At 44.8% G+C, this 17,170-nt stretch overlaps 1 protein-coding gene and 1 pseudogene across 1 annotated transcript; one reads left to right on the top strand and one right to left on the bottom strand.

Annotated features, from left to right (window-relative positions):
• Positions 1-17,170, bottom strand: part of LOC115791158 (NACHT, LRR and PYD domains-containing protein 12-like) — a 1,329,445-nt pseudogene that overhangs the window by 658,966 nt on the left and 653,309 nt on the right.
• Positions 5,236-14,164, top strand: LOC115791561 (tumor necrosis factor receptor superfamily member 14-like). The gene is made up of 9 exons (XM_030745675.1): positions 5,236-5,549; positions 5,992-6,131; positions 6,289-6,382; positions 6,510-6,635; positions 8,356-8,511; positions 12,907-12,994; positions 13,077-13,251; positions 13,464-13,502; positions 13,587-14,164. Exons 2-9 carry the CDS (start codon positions 6,012-6,014, stop codon positions 13,599-13,601), a joined length of 813 nt encoding a protein of 270 aa, XP_030601535.1. The 5' UTR covers positions 5,236-5,549; positions 5,992-6,011; the 3' UTR covers positions 13,602-14,164.

Here is a 17,170-nt window from a genome sequence, read left to right as displayed (position 1 = left end):
GTTATGACCCTCTATTGATCATGTGCGTGAACACATGTGCCCAGGTGTGAAGGGGGCGTGGGTCATATTTAATCAGTGGTTTCAGTGGAAACCAATTTAGGACTCCGCTCCATTGTTTCCTGTGGCCTATTGAGGTCACTGGAACAAAGGTGTGAATGGGGGTTGAGACGTCTGGGAAGGGAGCTCAGGACAGCACTGTAAGCGGGGGAAAGTTGGTGACGTAATCCACCTCCTCTGTTCAATGATGGTTGTTCACAGTGGACATAGATGGCTTCTTTCACTCCTCTTTCAAACCATCTGTTTTCCCTGTCCAAAATGTGAACATTGGCATCCTCAAAAGAGTGCCCTTTTTCCTTCAGATGCAGATGTACTGCTGAATCTTGTCCTGTCGAAGTGGCTCTTCTATGTTGTGCCATTCGTTTGTGAAGAGGCTGTTTGGTTTCACCAATGTAGAGGTCCGAGCACTCTTCACTGCACTGAACAGCATACACTACATCGCTGATCTTGTGTTTGGCGGGTTTGTCCTTGGGATGAACCAGTTTTTGTCTTAGGGTGTGACTTGGTTTGAAGTATACTGAGATGTCATGCTTGGAGAAAATTCTTCTGAGTTTCTCTGACAAGCCTGACACATATGGGATGACAATGTTGTTCCTCTTGTCCTTCCCATTCTCTGTAGTTTGTGTTTGGCCTTCATTCCTGTGCATCTTAGCTGATTTGATGAAGGCCCAGTTGGGGTAACCGCATGTTTTGAGGGCTTTCTCAATGTGTGTGTGTTCCTTATGCTTCCCTTCTGCCTTAGAGGGAACACTTTCCGCACGGTGTTGTAGGGTCCTGATCACCCCAAGTTTTACCGGAAGCCCACACACACAGACCAGTATCTCCTCTTTGACTCCCACCACCCTCTGGAACACAAACTTGGGGTGATCAGGACTGAAACCACTGATTAAATATGACCCACGCCCCCTTCACACCTGGGCACATGATCAATAGAGGGTCATAACCACCTCCAGGGGACTACGCCCACAGGGGTTTAAATACCTGGGTCTCTCCACCATTTGGTTGAGAACTGAAGAAGCCTTTCGGATGAGAGGTGAAACGTCTTCAAGAAACAAAAAGAAGTCCAGTCGCCTTTTTCAAGCTCCAGAGACCACTTTGATTAATGTTGTTGTTTTAAATTTGTTATATGAACAAACTTGACTTGACTTGACATAAAAAAAATTAACAGAAAAAAAAACACCTCAAGGAAAGATATACCATGATTTGGATTTAAAAACTACCAACATTCTCAGCAGTCTTAGCGCAAAAAGTGGGTATGCATTACATGCAATCATAGGGACGTCACACACAAGGGAGTGCGCCAAAGCGATGAGGGGAAATTGTGTCTCCAGTCGGCATTTTCGGTATTTAACAGCTGTGCATATGGTATGATCAATAAAAGAGGCATGAAGCTGATTAGGCGCTCCTTTGGTCCTTCACCTCCCCTCCTCCTGTCCCCCCACCCCCCCAACACACACACACACACACACACACACACACACACACACACACACAAAAGCAGTCACTTGACACTGAAGGCCAGTACAGCAATTGAAATGAAGCATCTATGTCAATTTCTATTTAAGAAAAGTCTATACAAATCCTCACACATGAACACAGTAAGCCTTAAGAGGCTGTATGTGTGTGTGTGTCTGTGTGTGTGTGTGTGTGTGTGTGAGCGCGAGTGCAGATGAGTTTTAGGGGGGTGGCGCAGGGGCAGGGACGCACCTAGAAAGGTATCCACAGACCCCTCAGAAAGTATATAGCTGCAATCCTCTCAGCAGTCATCAGGTCATAGACTTTTAATAAACAAGGAACAAAAGACATAAAAGATTCAACTCCATTATTTTTGGTTAGTGTTAGAATCAGAATCAGAATGTGTTGGGGTCAGGCAGAGTGACAATCTGTTGAGATTTCAACGTCAGCTTCCTATGCTGATTTTTTATGAATTTTTTAATATATTTTCCATATTACATGGACCTGGGTGAATATGAGTGTATTTGTCGCCCGATTACGGTGGATTCCTGCAGTTATTTGTGATGAAACCGGGTCCACATGCAGAGGGGGTCAGGCACAGTGATAATCTGTTGAGATTTCCACGTCAGCTTCCTATGCTGATTTTTTATGAATTTTTTTATTTTGATATTTTCGATATTAAATGGACCTGGGTGAAAATTAGTGTATTTGTCGCCCGATTACGGTGGATTCCTGCAGTTATTTGTGATGAAACTGGGTCCACATGCAGAGGGGGTCAGGCAGAGTGATAATCTGTTGAGATTTCCACGTCAGCTTCCTATGCTGATTTTTTATGAATTTTTTAATATATTTTCCATATTACATGGACCTGGGTGAATATGAGTGGATTTGTCACCTGATTTGTGTGGATTCCTGCAGTTATTTGTGATGAAACCGGGTCCACATGCAGAGGGGGTCAGGCAGACTGATAATCTGTTGAGATTTCCACGTCAGCTTCCTATACTGATTTTTTATGAATTTATTTATTTTGATATTTTCCATATTTAACAAACCTTGGTGAATTTTGTGCAGATTTGTTATGTAATTTAAGTGGAGTCCTTAACTAGCCTTAGATGAAATTTCACACCCAGGTAGAGTGGATAAGGCAGAAGCTGAATATACAAAAAATGTCAGCTATCAATGATAAGCTTTAATGGACTTATAAAAAATACAACCACACTGGACTGAGTTCATTAAATACGCTCAGAATTGTCAATTTATAATTACAATTGTACAGTCCTTTAACTTGAGCCTGGGATTGTTTCTCGTGATTTTCTGCATGAATATTAGCCACATCCATCCATCCATCCATCCATCCTTCCATCCTATTGCGCTTATTGGGTTAAGCGTCACGGGTGGAGGGTTGTCAGGCTGGAGCCTGTCGCAGATTTCTGCAAAATCAGCTGTGCAGGCCATGAGGAAGACTTGAATAAATCTGTAATGAAATCAAGTTTCACACGACTAAAGGAACACATCTTTGCCGAGGGAAAAAAAAAAAAAAAGGACTTCTGGGGCTGTACTTCTCTTAATTTCGCCAAAACACACACACACACCACAACTTTGTCTTAAAATCCATAATTTAATAAATGTGATTGTTATATGTCATAGTGTTTTACAGAACGCGAACACATATATTAATCAAAAGCAACTACAGGTTATTTTTGTTCCGCTGTACAGAAATTGGCAACGAAAGACGAGCATTACCATAAAGCTTAGGGTAGAAGCGCAAGAAAATTTAAGCGGCGGCTGATCTGCGGCTGGCTTGACCGCGGCTCAGAATTGACGGCTCACTTGACCGCGGTGATAATGTGGATGTAGCGACTTCAGGCCATAATTTATGTCATTTACACAGTGATGGGTGAGGCACTGTTACCTCGCTGCTTTTTAAAACATCCATGCTATGTCTCCACCTCCGATGTGGTACCATTTAGGCAGGTAAAAGAAACTGCAGTGTTAAAATGTTTAAATGAACAGCAAATGTGTAAGCCCGCAACCGTGAACAACAGCGCAAACGGAAGGAAAATACCGGCTTCCGCTATGAATTATGGATAATGGCATGAAGTCAGGAATACTGTGGATTCCAACAGTCACCATAAAGATAGTACAAGATACAGATCTCTCACTCTGGTACATTCTTTCGTATCTTTTTTAAAAACTGTTTTTACAATTAATTTAACCTATTTATTAATTAACTGATTTCTTAACTTATTTATGTCTTTACACTAAAGGCATCACAGTGATCCTTTGTGGAGCTGCTCTGAGATCAGTCTTCAGGATCTCCATGAACAGTATCAGCATGCTGCTGCAGATGTTTCTGCTGCTGCAGATGTTTCTGCTCCCAGTGAAGAAGTTCTCACTTTGATCCCTGGATTCAAATGTTGATCATGTTTCCATCCATCCATGTTATTCAGCTTATCCAGGATCAGGTTATGGGGGCAGCAGCCTGAGCAGAAAAACCCAGACCTCCCTCTCCCCAGCCCGACTGGGTGAAGCTTACTACATCTAGCTGGTATCTCTCAACCTCACACACGAGCTCAGGCTCCTTCTCCACCAGAGAGGTGACATTCCAAGCACTGATATCTGGGAATCAGGCTGCAGCCCAGCATACATTGCACCAGGCCCCTGATACCTTGTGTGGGTGGTGGGCCTACAGGAGGGTGGGGCCTTGTCTCCTCTTCAGGCTGTGCCCAGCTGGGCGCTCCCCGTTGAACACCCTCCCCAGGTGTTGATGCAGGGTGGGGGTCTGGTATCCCAGGCAGAGGAAGGCGTTCCCTGATCTGTCAGTTTACACATTCCTGCATCAGGACATAAAGACAAGCAGCAGATTCAGCTCCAAACATCCTGACAGCTCTGCAGAGACGCTGGATCAGTTTATTCTGCTTCCATCATGGAGGTTAATCTCAGCCAAACCAGAAACCTCATCATCACCTGACTGAATTACAGCTCATATTCAGCTTCCACTGATGGCTGAGGGTTTGTAGCAGCACGTGGCAGCTGTCTCAGGGTGGTGTAGCTGTTTGTCTTTCAGGCATTTTCATGTGATCATGGAGGCTGTCCAAACTGCTGTGAGAAACCTCTGTGTGCACGTCCTGCACAGGAAGCACAAAAACAAAGGAAAAACTGTATCTGGGATACAAAGAGCAAATACATAAAACACAGTTGGATAGCAGGTCATTTGAGAACTGTCCCAACACACATTAAGAAGTGTTGTTATACCTGAAAGGTGCGTCACATCTGCAGGGCTTCGTTTGGCTGTGCAACAACCATTGTAGCCAGCAGGTGTCACCCAAGAGTACTGAATGAACCTTTAATAGCGAACCACTTTTTGACACAGTGATTCAAAAAGGTTCAGAGCCTCAGAAAGCCTCGCTTTGCATCACTACCGTAACAGGAAATAATGTATTTGTGTTTAAAGCCCACTGACGTCTGAAAAGTCGCGAAGTTGACAACAAAACAGACCGGAAACCGCACCCTCTGACAGACTTCCAACTGCTGCTGTTACTCTGCTTTATTTCGCTCTAAATCCTAATGTAATCATGTAGGTTCGTGCACTCCGGGCTCTGCTCTAATTCTAATGTCTGTCTATGGGTGGATGGGTTAGTGTATTCACTCTCTCCATGTCCGTGTTAGTTCCGGTTTAATGAGGGGCTCTTATTTTGAAAGTAGTTCCGGTAGCTGCCACCCCCGCAGTTAGCGCCATTAGCAGCTACAAACCGGACCGAACGGGACCGAGCAGCGAGCAGGCTGGGACCGAGCATCTGTACCGGAGCTCCGTGAGCGGAGGGTTCCGTCTCTCCTTTCCCGGACACAGACGGATAAAGACGCTGCTGCTGTCACAGAGCGCACAGACGGAGCAGAGCCGACATTTTGTGTTAGTTTCGTTTTTGGCTCCAACAAACAACAGGCCGCGGAGCAGAGCAGGCCTCGGGGGTGAAAGGATCTGAATCACCTGTATAACTGAACAAAAAAGAAAGGAAACCCCTCAGAATCCAGCTTCGGTACGTGCTTCATCTAATCTGACTAACAACTCAAAACTTGATGAAAATGAACACGTCATAAAAACAACTGTTGTAGTCACTGCTGGGTCAGAGCGACACCCCTGCTGGTTGCTGCTGACTCCTGCATTAAAGGCAAAGGGAAATACTTGAGCAGAGGAACAAGAGAGCAGACAGTGACCGGATGCAGTGTTACGAGGGGCTGCAGTACACTCAGGGTGGTGTAGCTGTGGTGCTGCTCCTCTCTGTGCTCAGTGAGTCTCAGCACTGCTGTCTGCTTCCTTTAAATGCATCATCAGAGGAGCATTAGAGTCAAAGCAGCTTCACTCACTGATGATGTCATAGTTCATGTTACAGCTCTGATCATGTGATCATGGAGAAACCTCTGTGATCCATCAGTAGAAGCTCTCCTAACTGTGACTCTGTCATTTCTTTGTGTTTCCAGATGTTGTCCAGCTGTTCTTCATGTTAAAACCTCCATCCTCCCAAATCTCAGTGATATGGTTTCTTAGGACCGAGGAACCTTTGAGCCTGGAGGATCAAATGACTTTAAAAAGGAACCCTCTGAGCTCTGCAGCATTCCTGGTAAATATTTCCTGGAGTTTAGAATCACCTGGTGAGCAGGTGCTGCATGTTCTTACTCCATGTCTTCTTCTTCTGCTGCTCTTTGTGAGTCTGTGAGCAGTGGATGGTCACATCAAAGTGTGCAGTAACACAATGTCAGCACAACCTTTCCTTTCAGATCATCCTGATCAAAGTCTTCATCACTCTCAGCCTCACATGTCATCCAGCAGAGTATCTGATAGGCAGTGAGTGCTGTCCCAGGTGTTCTGCAGGTAAGAACCTGCTGAATGATGAGTGCATGTGTTTATTAACACAACTTAGCTGCACATGTCAGATGAGATGGACCCTGATGGATAAAAGTCCAGCCTGGAATGAACTTGTTGTTTTTCTTTTCATCAGGGAGTCGAGTTAAAACTCACTGTAATGAGTACAGAAGCACTTCCTGTCTGCCCTGTGTGGATGGAACCTTCACTGATAAACCCAACGGACTAGAACAGTGCACTCCCTGTACAAACTGTGCAGCAGGTACATCTCTGTTAGTCTCTTTATTATAGTGTGATTACATCTTCCAACACATTGATGCATTCATGTGAATATGTGAAGCCTCATACCTGTTTATTCATCTCAGGGGGCCTCCCCAACACCAAAGAAGTGAAAATGTGAAGGAAAGAGGCCACCATAGGCATCTTCATATAATATCATCCTAACATGCTCGTTTATTCTGATGGTCAGCAGATCAGACCTGTGACCCTCTCATCAGCAGGCAGGAGCCGGCTGAACAAACAGCTGGTTATAAGCTCACAGTATACCAGCTGATGTTAGGCTTGGATATTCTAAAAATCAATCTTCCTCTCTGATAAACAGTTTGTTTACATCTGCACATCGTATGAGAGTTCATTTACTAAAGCCACTTTTCCACCGACGGGGGTTCCAGTGCCGATGCCAGTATTTGAGCCATTCAGTGGGTTTTCCACCACAAACTCACTCGGCGTTCAGCCAAAAAAACGGGTTCAACTCCGGCCCGCAAACTAGCTGGTCTCAAGCCAAGAACGCGTGACGAAAGCAGCAGAAGGGCATGACTCTGCCGTCTCAACATCAAGTTTTCTACCATATTACATGTGTATTAATGAGAAAAGAGAAGCGATTTTCACGGCTGTGAATTAGGTTGGGCTCTAAGGCTGAACTTGCTGCTTTGTATCAGTTCATATCACAGATAAAAGGACACAAAGTGCGTACTTGTCGTCTTGCTCTAATCTCTGTCTGTGTTTCCCTCTGTGCTGCACACAGATGCTGCAGTAGTTTGGTTTGGACCCTAAAACGTGTTTGCAGCACAGAAAGGAGAGCGTGTTCTCCCACGTTTGTGCGCTTCAGCTTCATGTCCAGACGAGGACCCGCCCACACTCATACGTAAAGGAGCAGTTCACAGAAACGCGGTGGGAACGCGGGCCCGTTCTTAAGCGTTTCGCCGGTTCATTGGGAACAGAACGAGCACTGAGACCGGAACCCCGGCGGTGGAAAAGGGGCTTAAGTGTCTGAGTCCAACAATGTTTTATCCATTTCAAAGAAAGCTTCACTAACAGCAGTGCTTACTGACAGAAGAGTTCAGGAAGTCCTCACCTCAGTGTGGCTGCCATTGGTCAGAAGTGAGCTTCAGACTCCTTACACAAAGTTTTACAGCCTCCACAGTTAAGACACATCCATCCATCCTACTTCTTCCACTTATCCTTTTCAGGGTCAGGGGGAGGCTGGAGCCTATCACAGGGCTAACACAGAGAGAGCCAACTGTTCACATTCTCATTCACACCTTTAGGCCATTTAGATTCACCAGGTAACATCACCCCACTGAGTGCATGTCTTTGGACTGTGGAAGGAAACTGGAGAGAACCCACACAGACATGGAGAACATGGAAATGCCACACAGAAAGGCCTGGGCCAAGGTGGATTCAAACCTGGGACCTTCTTACTGTGATGCGTCAGTTCTAACCACTGTCCCACCAAAAAATAATTTGTTAAAGTCTTAATTTAACCACTACTGAATTGCAACTGGGTTATATGGTCCAGTAATTTTAAACCATTAAGGAGGTCTTTATCATGAGTCCATACATTCAAGCTGATGATGTTTCATATTTGCTGATGATGATCGAAGGAGTTTCTCAGTCATGAATCATGAGCACAGCTGTAGAGTCTCCACATCAACATCTACAGACCAACAAACATGTTGTGTATGTTCTTCTCATGTTGGCAGGTTCTGGTCTGAAGGTAAAGAGGTCATGTACAGGAACATCAGACACAGTCTGTGAACCCCTGCAGGGATTCTACTGTATCTACTCTGTAGGAGACGACTGTGAGACAGCACAGAGACACAGCAGCTGTGGACCAGGACAGTACATCAGCAAACATGGTAGGTTTGTGTTTTTAAATGACACCAAAGTTCATGTAATCAGAATATCTGTTATTGTCATTGTGCAGCAAATCTCCATCTAATCCCTTTAAAAACAGATACATGCTTCCACAGATTCAATTCAATTCAATTTTATTTATATAGCGCCAAATCACAACAAACAGTCACCTCAAGGTGCTTTGTGTTGTGGGTAAAGACCCTACAATAATTACAGAGAAAACCTTTTAACAGGAAGAAACCTCCAGCAGAACCAGGCTCAGGGAGGGGCAGTCATCTGCTGCGACCGGTTGGGCTGAGAGGAGAGAAAAACACTTCACACTTATTCCTCTACACACACACTCCTGCTCATCAATGCTCACTAAAATGACACCAACTCCACTGGCCTCTTTTTAAAGTCTTAAAAAGTGCAGCCTCTGCTGAGCCTTAAAAATCACTGTTTACATGTTGGGAGACCAGGTTAGGTTGTCAGCCGTGTGCACCCCAAGAAAGAGGGGACTCTCAGCACAGACACCATCTATCTGCAGTGGGACGTGGTCTACCCTCGTCTTCCTCCAGTCCATCAACATTTCCTTGGTTTCCCTGTTTGCTGAACAGCAGGTTACAACCCTTTGGACCTCCTTATTATTGGTGGCTGGCAAACCAACATAGAACTGCATTACCGCCACCTACTGTGTGTGTGTGTGTGTGTGTGTGATTCACACACACACACACATTCTAAAAGCTCTCCGTCGCTGTGATGGATTTCATTTAACACAGAGTGGATCATCACTAGAGTTGCCACCTGTCTCGTAAAATACAGAAGCCCGTATGTTACGGGACTCCGTGGAATACGGCTCCGTAACATGCCGTGTTCCGTACTTTACGGGACGGGTGGCAACTGTCGCTGACATGCATTTCCACGCCTCCACTGCTCTCTGTGTGTCTGTGTGTGTTGTGCTCGCTGAGAATTTCAGCTGCTATTTTTGTCTTTACTTCAGCTGTAGCTACCAGAACTGGTTTGCTAGCGAGCGCGGGCCATTAGCACTAGCGATGGTTCGGTACCGGAAGGCCCGCCCCCAGGACCGAGGGGCTCCTTCAAAATATGTTTTATACTTTAATCCCTTATTAGTGACTAAATATAGACCTGCAGTAGAAACGTATTTTCGAGAATGCTTGTGAATACAAAGCATTACACCATTACTCACACATGCGCCATGGCTCCCGCAGCCACTAGTTTTTCAAAACACTCATAGCAGGCAGCGGTTTAACTGCGCAAGCGCAAAGAGGCGAAGCTGTGACGGTGAGCTCAAGTAGTGAAAAAGGAAACGTTTTTCCAGCGTCCAAAACAGCAGCTTTTTCTTTTAGTAACCACCATTAAATCTGTGAAACAGCTGGAGGTCCTTCATCAAGCACCTGATCAGCAAGTGTTAAGGTGAAGAAAAGAGAACTTTGTAGCTGCTCCATTCACCGCTGTTTGCTCACATGGCGAGAAACTGCATTACGGAAGTTAAAATATGCAGATAAACTGTTAATAAAAAAAGTATTTCTTATCCGATTACTCGATTAATCGCTGGAATAATCGATAGAATACTCGATTACTAAAATAATCGATTTATACAACCCTAGTTGTATGTATGAAGTATAGAGGAAGGGGCTTAGTACACAGCGTTCCGGTGGAGGATCTGGAGGACTCCACCCTCACTGTCTGTGGGCGTTGTGTCAAGAAGCTGTTGATCCAGGGCTGGACTGGTAATCGGGCATACTGGGCATTTGCCCAGTGGGCTGACTGTCCTCAGGGCCAATGCTGTTGGATTTTTTTTTTTTTTTTCAGAGACCGGCCCATAATTCAGAGGGGGTGGCCAATTGGCCCATTTTCAGTATAGACAGTGGATGGAGCCAATCAGGATATAGGGTGAAAGCAGCCCCACCCTTTCTCTGCGTGGTGCCCTGTAACTCCCGCTAGTAGTTTCAGTGTTGAGCGCGTGTGTTAAAGGAGGAAACATGGAGAAACCGAAGCAGCAGAAAGGGGGTGCAGAGAAGTTACATGTGAAGAAATTGAATAGTGTCACTGTAGATGCTACAAAATGTGTAAAGATCACAGACATGTTCGCTGCTGTAGTCTCCACGTCCTCTGTAACAGTAATGCTGCAGCAACAGCAGCTGTAGGCAGAGCCGGCCAGAGGCATAGGCGACATATGCGGCGGCATAGGGCCCCCTGACCACCAGGGGCCCCCCAAGCTCGCCCACATTTGTCATGAAACTTTTTTGGTTTGTTTTAATTTTTTACAAATGCCAATTTCCTAAACGATAGAAGAGACTATTATAACTGTCCAGATTTGTACACTTGTAACAACACTAATTTAATGAGTAGGCTACACTCTAATATTTCTGTCTCAGAGTGATGCTAAAAAGCTCATTCATGCATTTATTACTTCTAGGCTGGACTATTGTAATTAATTATTATCAGGCTGTCCTAAAAGCTCCCTGAAAAGCCTTCAGCTGATCCAAAATGCTGCAGCTAGAGTACTGACAGGGACTAGAAAGAGAGAGCAGATTTCTCCCATATTGGCTTCTCTTCATTGGCTCATAGTATCGTATCACCCCAACAGAGCACTTCGCTCTCAGACTGCTGGCTTACTTGTGGTTCCTAGGATACTTAAGAGTAGAATGGGAGGCAGAGCCTTCAGCTTTCAGGCCCCTCTTCTGTGGAACCAGCTTCCAGCTTGGATTCAGGAGACAGACACCCTCTCTATTTTTAAGATTAGGATGAACGATGGGTTTTCTCTGTAATTATTGTGGGGTCTTTACCTTGCTTAGGGCCCCTTCAAGGCTTGGGCCCCTCTGCTGTAGGTGAAGACAGCAGCAGGGAGAGGAGCAGCCAGAGATGCAGGCTTTGGAAACCGAGGGACAGAGTGAGCGGGAAAGTGTAGTACGTAAGCAGGTAGTAACGTTTGGATAATACAGGGACTTTAAGGTGATGGAGGTAACGTTAGCTCTATTACATAAGAATGATGAGCAATGGCGATTGATTAGTATTAATATTATTGGTATTTGCATACTTCCAAAAATCTGGCAGCCACGGCACCTTAAATCTGATGAAATAGCAAATGGTCAAGGCCGAGAAGTGTTGGCTGAGCAGCAAGTGTCCATTTTAGGCTGCATCACAGCATTTTAGATATTTAGGTTAAAGGTTTGTTGAAAGGCTGCACAGTAGTTTGAATTTGTAGCCTCTGAGCTGGTTAAACATGTTTTTAAAAGCACTAAAACAGGTGAAATCACAGAGTTTAAAACTGCTAAATGATAAATAAAAGCTTTGTAATTTAAGCATTACTAAAGTAAGTGTAAAAAAGTATAAAAGTATTACTAGCAAAAGGTATGTTCACATTGAATAACAGTAAGACAGTGTCAAATGCTATTAAGACATAGTTGTGGGCCGGTCTAAGCCAAAAATGCCAGGGCTGATTTTTTTTTTTTTTTTTTTTTTTTGTCCCAGTCCAGCCCTGGATTGATCCGATCACAGGTGAGGGAGTCAGTCAGCTTCAAGACGACTCTGCAACATGGTGTTAAACTGAAACTGAGCCCTTCATTATTCGATGGTCATGTTTATTCAGTCCACATCATTAGCATTTAGCTCCATCACATCAGTCCATACTGATCAGTCACAGCGAACATGGAGCACTTCCTGTGCTGTTGGGCAGCAGGACGTCAGTGGAAACTGTGCTGCTATTGGCTGCAGACAGAGGAAGAGCAGGGGGGGGGGGGGGGGGGGGGGGGGGGTCTGTGTTCAGGAGACCATGTTTCAGTTTGTTTGGTTTATTAAGATCCTCAGCTGCAGCAACACAACAGCTGTTGAGTCTTCATTAAATCAGTGCATTCTAAACACACACTCAGCACAAAAAACACCACACACAACAACACACAGAAAAACAGATCATCTCCATAAAAGATGCCTCATGTCAGAACAGAGGATCTGGTTACAGATCTTTAATAGAGGACAGGAAGGGAACCAAGGCCTGAAGCTTTGGAGGAGATCCAAGCTGTTCTACCACAGTGTAGATGTGGATGGAGTAGAGGTCATCTTGGAGGAACAGACTGTGACAGTGTTGTGGAGACAGAGAGGACGTCTGCAGTAAGTTGGATAAAGTGATGTTGGTGAGCTGCAGAGAGGAGCAGCTGCTGCACCTTCAACAACACCTCCACCACCCTGAGCTGGAAGCTGCTTAAAGGGTGGATGATGCAGACACTCTGATGCTGTCTCAGCTTGATGTGTGGCTGCTGCAGCACACAGAGGCGTCTCAATGTGGATGAAGCCTCAACATCAGCAGACTCGTGGGAGGGGCCAGACCTTGAAGGTCTCTGTCAGAGTGGGGAGTCCACACTGATGCTCACATGTTCATGTTGTCACGTTCTCCTCAGGAACAGCCTCCACAGACACCGAGTGCTCCGACTGCAGAGCTGGAACCTTTTCAGATGGAACATCTGCATCCTGTCAGCCACACACACAGTAAGTGAAGCTTCAGAGCACACATGGACACATGTGGAACATCTGGACACTGTGCTGGAAACATGTCCCTCTGTCCTTCCAGATGTGAAGATCTAAACCTTCAGGAGAAAACAGCAGGAACATCTGCAGCTGATGCTCAGTGTGGAGAACGTGGAGTTAATGTGGGAGCAGCTGTTGGTGTCCCTGTGGCTTTGGTTTTAATTATTGTTGCTGCAGGAGTGTTTTTGTGGTTCCAAAAAGTGTCTGTGGAAACTGAGGTGAGGATGAGAGAAGAATGAAACTGTTGTTTACTGCATCCTAACATTTACTAACATCCTGACACTGATCTGATATTTGACTGTTTGATTTAATCACAGACACAGAAACACAGACAGGTTTGTCTGTTTCTGACTGTCTCACAGTCTCTGTGTCAGATAGAAACATCTGATTAATGTAAAGTAATGTTGTCTTCTTTAATTTCACCAAACAGAAAACCAGATGGAGAACAAGTGACATATCAGAATGGAAGGTAAGACAGTGATGAGTTCAGTGACTGAGCTGCTCTGATGTCTCTGCAGATGTTTCTTTAGCTCTGATGTTCTTCTCTCCTCAGTGGGAAACATCATGAAGGTGAAGAAGAAGAGCAGCTTCCTCTCCCTGCTGTATAAACGTCTCCTAGACTCCTGGACTGTGACTCTGTGTTTGCAGAGGTCAGAGGTCAAAGACCAAGCTGAGCTTCCTGCTTCCACCTCCTGGATCATCATGTCACTGCAGTCACACTAAACCTTGGAGTGTGTTGGTCCTCGTGAAGCTACTGCTGATACACTGTTGGTCATGTGACTGCACACAGACTCACACAGAGCTCAGAGCAGGAAGTGGAGATCAGGCTGAAGCTGAGGACCAGCTAACATGAATCTGACTGCAGCATCACGGAGCCCTGGATATTTTTATTAAAGTCAATATGAAGAGTAACTGAAACATTACACACTGTATATACACAGTAATAACACTGTGTATATATTATTTTTACTGTTATTACTGTGTATACACACAGGAACATGTGACACACACACACACTGATTCTTTGTTATATTTTCAGTCATTTTAAGGAGCCTGATGTGACCTCAGTGATTGAAGCTCAGGTTTCTCCACAACAATGAAGCTTTGATGGAAGCTTTGAATCAGCAGCTTGTTTTGTTTGTTGATTTTATATATATTCTTTTCTTAATAGTGTGAATTATTATATCTTTATTTATATTTATAATAACTGCGGCTGCTGTTACACCCAAATTTCCCCTCTGTGGGACAATAAAGGCTGTTTCTTCTTCTTCTTCTTCTTCTTCATCTGGAAGCTTCTCACAGCTTACAGAGACACTGTACTGTGCAAAAGTCCTGAGTCACCCCTCATTGCTTCATGTTTAGCTGGAAAATGGGAAATAAGTGGAAACATGGAATTACAGCATGTGGAGTTTGTGTAGATGGTAGATATTGGAAGTGTGTGTTGTAGGAGCTGAGGAGGGCTTTAGCATGAAACTCATCTGACTCATGATCATTTATTAGGGCCCGAGCACGAACTGTGCGAAGGCCCTATTGTAATTGCTTCGTTTATTATTATTTTTTTTTTTTTTATTTTTTTTATTTTTATTATTATTATTCAGGCAAATGAATTGGCTTTTTGGGGGCTTTATCATATTCAAAAACTCATGAAACTTTGCACATGCGTCACACCTGGTGAAAATTTAAGTATTTTAATGGGCTCGGGCAAGGGCGCGCCCAAATGGCTCGCTAGCGCCCCCTAAACTGGAGCCCCACCGCTGTGTTTCACGTACATGAATGAAACTTCATACACATGTATATCATGTCCAGGCGCACAAAAAATCCTCTTGGAGCCATGCCCTAAACCCAACAGGAAGTCCGCCATTTTGAATTAATTATGCAAATTTGGCGATTTGCAGCCCTCACACTTTTTCTAATAACTCAGAGGTTTTAGACGTTATTATCTTCATATTTGGTTTGTCTAACCTACACCCCCAGGGGAATCTAAATCTCGAAAATGGTGAGTTTTTGCCAAGGGGGAGGGGTCCTTATGCCCCTTTGAACTTTGATCATTCGCCATGAAATTTTGATTGCCTCTCATTCATACCTACATGATCCAATGTGCATCAAACTTCTCCAGTAGGATGAGGGTGCCCCCCTGAACACATACATATGACAATATTTAATATCAGTCGCAGCGCCACCTAGTGGGAACAGGAAATGTCATATTTTACACTTGGAGGTCCAGCTCCAAGGTGGTTTAGCAGAACCATCTCAAATTTCACCTGGAAAGCCTTAAGAAGTTGGACTTACTGTGTTTTCAAAACTGTGAGTTTTTGACAAAAGGGCGTGACCCTTATGGGACGGCAAAGTTCGATGATTCGCCATGAACACAAAAATGGCTGTAACTCAAAGCCAACTTGCCCAATCTGGCTCAAACTTCAGTGGTGTGATAAGCATGCTGCCCTGAACACACTCATATGCATAAAGTCCATAAACGTTAGAGCGCCGCCTAGTGGCAGCTAGGAATATCTTAAAATAGCAAGTTTTTTGAGTAGCCCCGGAGCTACGTTTTATCTACATGTATGAAAATGTACATGCTCATGTAACATACTAAGACGTACAAAAAAGTCTCTTGGACCCATACCCTAAACCCTACAGGAAGTCGGCCATCTTCAATTGAAGGTGTCAATTTTTGCGATTTCCACGCCTGCTATTTGAACGAACTTGTCCTAGGGCATTTCACCCAGTGACACCAAATTGGCTCCAGATCATCTACACAAGTAGCCCATCAAAAGTTATTCAGGGTTTTGTAGAATATTGAACGGTGTTGCCATGGCAACCCTCTGAATTTGGACTTTTTTCAATTTCAAATTCACAGAGATTCTAAACATCAGCCCCTGGGCTGTGCTTTCTCTATGTACCTGAAAATGTGCCTGCTGATGTAAGATGCTAACATCTACAAAAAACTCTCTTGGACCGATAGCCCAAACCCAACAGGAAGTCAGCCACGTTACTTTAAAGTGTCATTTTTGCAGCATTTTTCGCCTTTTTCAGGCCTTTTTGCCTCAACTCCTCCTAGGGCATTTGACCCAGTGAGACCAAAATGGCTCCAGATCATCCACACAAGTAGCCCATCAAAAGATATTCATGGTTTTGTAGAATATTGAACGGTGTTGCCGTAGCAACCCTCTGAATTTGGACTTTTTTTCCATTTCAGGCCCAGATAGGTTCTAAACATCAGCCCCAGGGCAGTGCTTGGTCTGTGTACCTGAAATCGTGCATGCTGAAGTAACATCCTAACACGTACAAAAAAGTCTCTTGGACCGATAGCCGAAATCCAACAGGAAGCCTGACATGTTCTAATTAAGGTGTCATTTTTGCAGCATTTTTCACATTTTTCAGGCCTGCTATTTGAATCATCTTCTACTACAGCTTTTCATCCAGTCACACCAAAATGGCTCCAGATCATCTACACAAGTAGCCCATCAAAAGATATTCATGGTTTTGTAGAATATTGAACGGTGTTGCCGTAGCAACCCTCTAAATGTGGGATTTTACTCATATACCACAGTGCACCAAATTGTTACATCTCTGACATACATTGTCCGATCTGCCTCAAACTTCACAGGCTTAATGGGAGGGTAAGGGAGACCGGACACACCCCTCTATCAGCTTTGTTTCACACTCATAACGCCACCTAGTGGCAACAGGAAATCAGTAGGACACTGATACTCATCATCCTATGGTCATTACAGTTTCATTGATGGCTGCAGGCATTACATAGAGCATTGTGACATATTAATTAGTGGGCACTCACCGACGCCACCTAGTGGAAGCGGGAGACGATCGACGCGAAGTACGGCTAGCCTGCTGAGCCGTCAGCAGCCGGGTGAGCCAGCTACTCTCTCGTCTGCGAGAACCTCCGAGCGCGGTTCGGCTGGGGCGTGCCACGGGTCGACGCGCGGCTTGGCTGGAGCGCGCCAGGGGTCGACGCGCGCCGGGTGCGAGGGCCCGCTCATCGCCGCTTGCGGCTTTAATTGGAAATGTAACAGTGGGACCAGATTTTTCATCCCAGGAGGGCAAAAATCTGACTTAGATGATTTTATTGGAATTAATGTTGGGAACAATCAGGACCTGCAGGAGCCAGCAGACTGGAAC

This window comes from Archocentrus centrarchus, chromosome 2 (genome assembly GCF_007364275.1).
Source record: "Archocentrus centrarchus isolate MPI-CPG fArcCen1 chromosome 2, fArcCen1, whole genome shotgun sequence".
NCBI lineage: Eukaryota > Metazoa > Chordata > Actinopteri > Cichliformes > Cichlidae > Archocentrus > Archocentrus centrarchus.
This window is presented reverse-complemented; position numbering and strand designations above follow the sequence as displayed.

Bases quoted from the DNA above. Each gene is read 5' to 3' on its own strand.
- LOC115791561 (XM_030745675.1), top strand. From the start codon at position 6,012: ATGTTAAAACCTCCATCCTCCCAAATCTCAGTGATATGGTTTCTTAGG. The intron at 6,132-6,288 runs GTAAATATTTCC...CTTTCCTTTCAG, and splicing joins TGAGCTCTGCAGCATTCCTG to ATCATCCTGATCAAAGTCTT. The intron at 12,995-13,076 runs GTAAGTGAAGCT...CTGTCCTTCCAG, and splicing joins TCCTGTCAGCCACACACACA to ATGTGAAGATCTAAACCTTC.